Source organism: Schistocerca piceifrons, chromosome 3 (assembly GCF_021461385.2).
Source record: "Schistocerca piceifrons isolate TAMUIC-IGC-003096 chromosome 3, iqSchPice1.1, whole genome shotgun sequence".
NCBI lineage: Eukaryota > Metazoa > Arthropoda > Insecta > Orthoptera > Acrididae > Schistocerca > Schistocerca piceifrons.
The window spans coordinates 486,525,151-486,531,786 of record NC_060140.1 but is presented as its reverse complement, the minus strand read 5'-3'; the positions used below and the strand labels follow the sequence as shown (position 1 = coordinate 486,531,786).

The 6,636-nt window shown below is 43.6% G+C and overlaps 1 protein-coding gene across 1 annotated transcript; it reads right to left on the bottom strand.

Moving 5' to 3' along the window:
- Positions 1-1,337: 1,337 nt before the first annotated feature.
- LOC124788755 (cuticle protein 12.5-like) lies at positions 1,338-5,500 on the bottom strand. Its single transcript, XM_047256037.1, has 2 exons — positions 5,489-5,500; positions 1,338-1,637 (listed from the first exon to the last, which is right to left on the bottom strand). The coding sequence occupies exons 1-2, from the start codon at positions 5,498-5,500 to the stop codon at positions 1,338-1,340; spliced, it is 312 nt and encodes a 103-aa protein (XP_047111993.1).
- Positions 5,501-6,636: the final 1,136 nt, after the last annotated feature.

The following is a 6,636-nucleotide window of genomic DNA, read 5'->3' as shown; positions in this document are numbered from 1 at the left end:
CTCCGCTCAGAGACTGGGTGTTGTATTCATCATCATTTCATCCCCATCCGGCGCGCAGGTCGCCCAATGTGGCGTCGAATGTAGTAAGGCCTGCACCAAGGTGGCCGGACCTGCCCCGCAATGGGCCTCCCGGCCAATGACGCCAAACGCTCATTTCCATTTCCAACAGTTCAAAAGAATTTACGGCGCATTTTACACTGGTATTCCTACAAGATTCACCAAATGATGCCTCAAGATAGGCTGCAACGCCGTGACTTTTCTCTTAATTTTTTGACACTCATCGAAACTGATGACATGTGGCTGAGAAATATTCTTTCGACTGACGAGTCACATATTACTCTGCACCGTGATGTGAATGCGTGACAGAACTGCCACGTGTATGGTTCTACCTGCCACACGTTTGGAGGAACATCCACTGCCCTCAGATGATGTGACTGTTGTGAATGTATAGTGTGGTTTCACAAGCTTCTTCATTCTCGGTCCGTTTTTCTTAGAGATGATGACACCTCACGGGCCTGTCACATGTACAGTGATTTATGCACGTATTAAGGACCTCCTTAGGCAACTAGTTTGACAGTTTAAATAAATCTCCGCACTTTCACACTTATGAGTAAAATACAAAGGTCTGAGCAGCAGGTACAGTTGCGTCGATAACGTCATTCAATATTCTTTCAACATTGAACAATTTTTGGTATATCCTGAATTTATTACATTTAATCCAGAAAATTATTATGTAAAGCTAAATTCACTGATCAGATCAAGGCTGTAGCCCAAAGCTGATCACCTGGTATTTAACCCATGGCGTTATTGACGTAGGTGTGAAGGGGAATGTGAACGGGACATTATTTTAGTAGTCATTGATCTACTGTTAAAATGAAAAGAGAACTCATTCTTTCGGAGAAGCTCGTCAGTTGTATTCATTAGGCTGAGCGAACACTCTTCGAATTCTGGCGCAAGAAAAATTCTTGGCGGTATCAGAAATCGATCATGGGTCTTGTGCACGACAGACTTACATGCTGAATACTCAACTGCATTGTTGGATTAAGTAACGTGTTACATTTCAAAAATGTAGTATTCTAATGGATCCTACGATTGTGGTGTCTGCTTTCAGGACACGCTTTTCCATCATTTTGAAGGATAGAAAGTGTTAAGTATTGGTTGCGTACACAAATGTGGGTGAACGCTGATTAACGTTGCCACTTTCATGCATAAGAATGGACATGCCGTCCATTATTGACGCCAGTAACAAATTACGTATGACAGGTGATGGTGTAATTTTGAAGACACTGATTGTAATAAATACTTCACTTTATTGTCGACAAGACACAAGTTAGATTTTAGTGGTATTTGAGAATCGGAGCAGCGACAGCAGGTGCAGCGTAGGCCACAGGGGCGTGGATGGCGGGGGCGGCGTAGGCCACAGGGGCGGCGGCGACGGCGGGGGCGGCCAGGAGGCGGGCGGTCTGCGACACGCGGTACGTGTTGGCGTACGAAGATGCGGCGGGCGCCACGGCCACGGGGGCGTGAGCGACTGCGATGGCGGGGGCGGCCACGGCAGGTGCCACGGCGACGGCGGGGGCGGCGTAGCCTCCCAGGTAGCCGGCGTGGGCGGCGGCCACGGCGCACATCAGGATCACCTGCCGGTCGTACACAGTTGATGATTTGACTTTTACACAGCACTGGGTGAAACCATTTTCCCACAATGAAAGCACAAATACAGTTTTTTTTTCTTTTTCTACGTGTTCATGCAAGCTTGGCCGTCACGTTATCAAATCACTGCTGTGCACCTTCGAAAAAGTACGTCAATTGTCTCTGTAATGTCGCCAGTCAGAGCATAGAAATAAAGCCAATAAACATAGGTACATATATGAAGACCCTGTGCTAAAAGGTCTTTTACCTTCATAAAACATAGCTGTCAAAAATATTAGAAGTATTTATGTTTTGTAATATCCATAAGCAGTTGAAATAGACATGTTAGGAATGGACCACTTAACGTTTTAAGAACTCATCATTTTCCAGCAAAACCTGTTATCAACGAGCTTGTTTGTGTGCTACGTACTTCCACGTCACGTTTCTTGTAATGTATGCTACTAGTCTAAAATTTTACGCTACATTATATAATCAGATAGAAGTTGAACAGGTAAGAAGTTGTATTACGAAAAAGCGACAGCGGGGTATATGCGGATACATAAATACCAAAAGCAGCGGATTAGTGCCATATTCGTATCTTTCCTACGTGCATGCGGTACATGCGGACAGGTGAACTATGGTGACGTTATTACCATATGCGTCCATCGGAGAAGGTGGAACGTCTATGGGGTGTCATGTCTGTCGCAAAACAACTGTAGCGGAATCGAGTGCCAAGTTCCGTGCGACAAGGAATGCTGATACTTCATGATAACGCACGTTCCCGTATCGCAAATGTCGTAACGCAGCAGTTACGCCTACTCAAGTGGAATACACTCGAACACGAGCCCAACAGTCCTCATTTACCCTCAGATTCCTTAATGGAAGCCTTCCCTTCGCATGAGGATGTGCAACAGGCAGTTATGGACTTCTTCACGCAGTAGCACATGGTGTTTTACTAAACGATTGTCTTCAACCTGGTGCGTCGGTAAGTTGATAGGCTCAATGCTTACGGCGAGTTACTCTGATTGGGATACCGATTCTGGACTGCATGGCCTTCGAACAGAAACTTTTCGACCACCCCTTATGTATAAGATTTAGTATTACATATCATTAAAGAGCACACAGTGAATATGACCCGACTATGGCGATTCAAAATCTAGGCGTAAAAGTAATAATTGAAATAATCACATTTTGCGAATAAACGTCTATGATAATTTGTCCTCTCCAGCAAGCATGGAATATGGACAACTAAATACTTACATAATAACAGAAAATAAGTACGAGTTTTTAATTTAACGTTTCAGGTTTTTGAATGTGTCGCTGTACATTTAAAGAATAACATGAGGATCTAAAATTTCATATCAGATGAAAGCTATACGCTCAAAAGGGACTTTATCTCGAATATCGACAGTCACAGAGAGTGTTCCACTAAATCGACTGACGGTTAAAAAAATTTCAATGACTGAGACGGAACTCAGTGTACTACTGTGCCCGTGCTTATTTTTCAAATTTTGGGAAGGCTGTTGTAGTAAGGTTGGAAGAAAATCACACACGAGGCTACATAAACATTTCCAAAACAGCGCTTACCTTATAATTTTCGTAGTAATATTCTGTATGCGCTGCAAAATATGACGTTGTTAACGGAGGTCCATTTGGAGAATGTAAACTTTCACCGCCCGGAAAAGTCACACTTACTGAAGTATTTCGGGCTGTTATGCCGTACCCTAATCAATTTCTTGTTGGAATTGTTGGAGCCCGAACGTTTCATCCCGGTCTGCGGAGGACTCGTTAAAGGCGGGTGGGGAGGGGGGTTGTAGCTTCCCCGAAGTTGCGATGCATACCCTGGCTCGCTACTGACTGAAGTAAAATTCCGTTTCCGTGTGCTCGAGCTCCAACACCCCCCCCCCCCCCCTCATTTGAACAGGTCTTTGGCGAAAGGGGGCGGAACTATGGGTTTCAACAAGGTATTGAAATGGTTCAAATGGCTCTGAGCACTATGGGACTCAACTGCTGTGGTCATAAGTCCCCTAGAACTTAGAACTACTTAAACCTAACTAACCTAAGGACATCACACACATCCATGCCCGAGGCAGGGTTCGAACCTGCGACCGTAGCGGTCGTGCGGTCCCAGACTGTGTCGCGTTTAACCGCTCGGCCGGCAACAAGATATTCATCCAACTGCGGCACAAGAGCCAGTTATATGTTAATAAGGATAATGCACATGGCGGATGAGACTATTTTAATTCCCACTCGGGGAAGTTCGACCGGCAAGTGCGAGCCTTATTTCAGTCGAACCCCACGGGCCGACTTTTGTGCCGTTGATGAGGGTGAAATGATAAGGAGGACATCATAACAGCCAGTCGACGAGCGGAGAAAATCTCCAACCCGGCCGGGCATCGAACCTGGGCCCGCTGCATGGAAGGAAAGCACGTTACCGTCCAGCTAAGCAGGCGGACAATTCCCCTAATAATTTGTAAAGAGTTCAAACGAAACCGCGCTGCCCAAGAACTCGCGTTCATCGGAAATAAGCAAATTCAAATTTTTCAGACTTCGATGAAAAATCTAAAAAAAGACTAACTCAAATATTTAATACCCATGAATGTCTATAAAAATAAGTTTAGCCCGCTCAGACACTAGTAGATGACTGAATTACCACAAAAACAAAAAGTATTCGAAATCTGTAGTTATATATCCAACAACTATAACATTTCAAAGGCAATCTTTTAAGGATGCTGAAATGGTTTCATTAAATGGTTTCATTAAAATAGATAAGGCGAGAAACTGCAGGTGCTCTCTCTCTCTCTCTCTCTCTCTCTCTCTCTCTCTCTCTCTTTCTTCTTTATTTCTCTTTTACTCTCAAGCTCTTTATTTTCTGAAATTGTTTCCATTCCCTGCATATTATTGCCACTCATTCAATAAGAAGGATTTTCTATGGCTAGATCCTACTGTCATCACCACGCATCGTTAACGCTAAGCTCGAGGAACGAAGAAATTTATTTTTCCGCAAAGTGTACCAATTTTGTACCGTGCGTTTATGCATTTTACTTATGTGCATCGTTTCTGGGACGAGCTATGGGACTGGTCTGGTCTTTGCCAGGCACGTGTAGGAAACAGTTTAGAAATCATGCAGTGTGCGCTTTGTTCCAAAGAAATGGTCGTCAGTTTTATCATAGTGTGAGTCACTTCACTGCTACATGTTGAGTTATACTAGGGGAATCAGATATGGAATAGGATAAATGAATTTGAAAAGACTGATTACTTTACCAGATGAAGAAAAGAAACATTGTATTAAAAGATTTCAAGAAAATTTTAAAATTTTTTACATGACTGGAGCAGCAAACGTGGAATGAAATATTCTTTTAGGAATAGTAGACAACTGTTCAGTTACAAATTGGAAGGTTTATTAAAATTCCTTTATCATGGTCTTAGGGTGTATAAAAACGTCTTCTTCAAAAGTAAAATATGGACAACTGGATTACGTGTTGAGACAGAGGTACGTTAACATGTAGTCGAAAGGCGTCGTCAAATATGAAATTTTACCTCCACATTATATTAAAACATGGGTTGTTGTCATATGGTACTTCCTTGCCAATGTACAATTAATGAGGGGGAAATTTTAAATTTGGCGACGCCTTTCGGCTATATTTTGACGTACCTCTTTGACAACATGTAATCCAGTTGTCCATTTTCTCCTTCTGAGGGAGATGTTTTTATGAACGTTGGCAAAGGTTTAATAAACCTTTCAATTTGCAACTGATTAGATGTTTACTATTTCTACAAGGGGACTTCACGAAAAGATAAGTAAGGAAAGAAAAGAAGTAAAACGGAGTGGAACTTGTGAGCCGATGTTAGGACTTACCAGCTTGTACATGTTGGATGGGTGTGAGTACAGCGGACTGTGGCGACGGACCGCTGTCCGCGCCTCTTTATACCGCCCCCTAGTGGACCACTGGGTCAGCGCGCCGCTCCGGCCTTGGCGGCGCCCCACACCTGGCGTAACTGCCGCCGCCCGTCTCGCCTTACTCACTGCACTATTTTTCTACTATCCGACTGCAGAGTGGTATTCGGTCTCACCAAACCATCGAGACTTCCCATTTACAAGACGAGGCAGTTCAGTAATTAAGACACTAAGGTAGAAGGACCATAGCTGATTTCCCTAACTCACTCAAAGAGAGTACCTAAATGGTCCCTTAAAAACAGTTCCCTGGGCTACACGTGTCAAGCTTTTGGCTCCATCTCTAATGACTTAAATATTGATGGGATGTCGCACTCTAAACTCCCTTCCTATCCTATTTTCATCTTTTAGATAAGAATAAATATTGTGTTTTTAGCCAAACATATTTTACTTATACTCCTCGAGCCATCCTTCTGACAGGAGCTTAACGTTTTGACTGGTTCTTACTCCGATTTGAGCTTCTATATTTCAGTTCAGTTTGCTCAGTTATTGTTATACAGCCAAATAATGATGAAACTTGCACCTACATTATGATGGGTGTTGCACCGGGTCACTGTATAAAGTACTTTAGAGTTAAAACCAACATTTCGACAGTACTGAAACCGCTTTCCTCACACGATAAGACTGGTTCTTCTTCAGGGCAAGATCGCTCTGGTGGAGGAAAGGTGACTCTATTTATTACAGATGATCGGTGTCAATAGCCATATTTTTGAAACTTTTTTGACTCTAGAGTGTAGCAGGCTAGTCATGACGAGTGGGGGAGGGTAGGAAAGAAGCTTTTCGTGGGTTAACCGGTTTGTCAGTCATTGCCGACAGTCTAAAAATCAGTGCCTGGCTTTTCGCGGACATTTTTTCTTCCTGATGTGCACGGAAATGCACGAAGAGTTCCTCTCTCTCTCTCTCTCTCTCTCTCTCTCTCTCTCTCCCTCTCTCAGTCGCCCCTCGAATGTTACACTGACGCGTCCTCGACTCTTTCGCCAGCACAGAGGCTTCTTGGAACAATATAGGCTGTCCATAGTCACTGTGGTGTTCGCTATCGCAGATTTATTGTG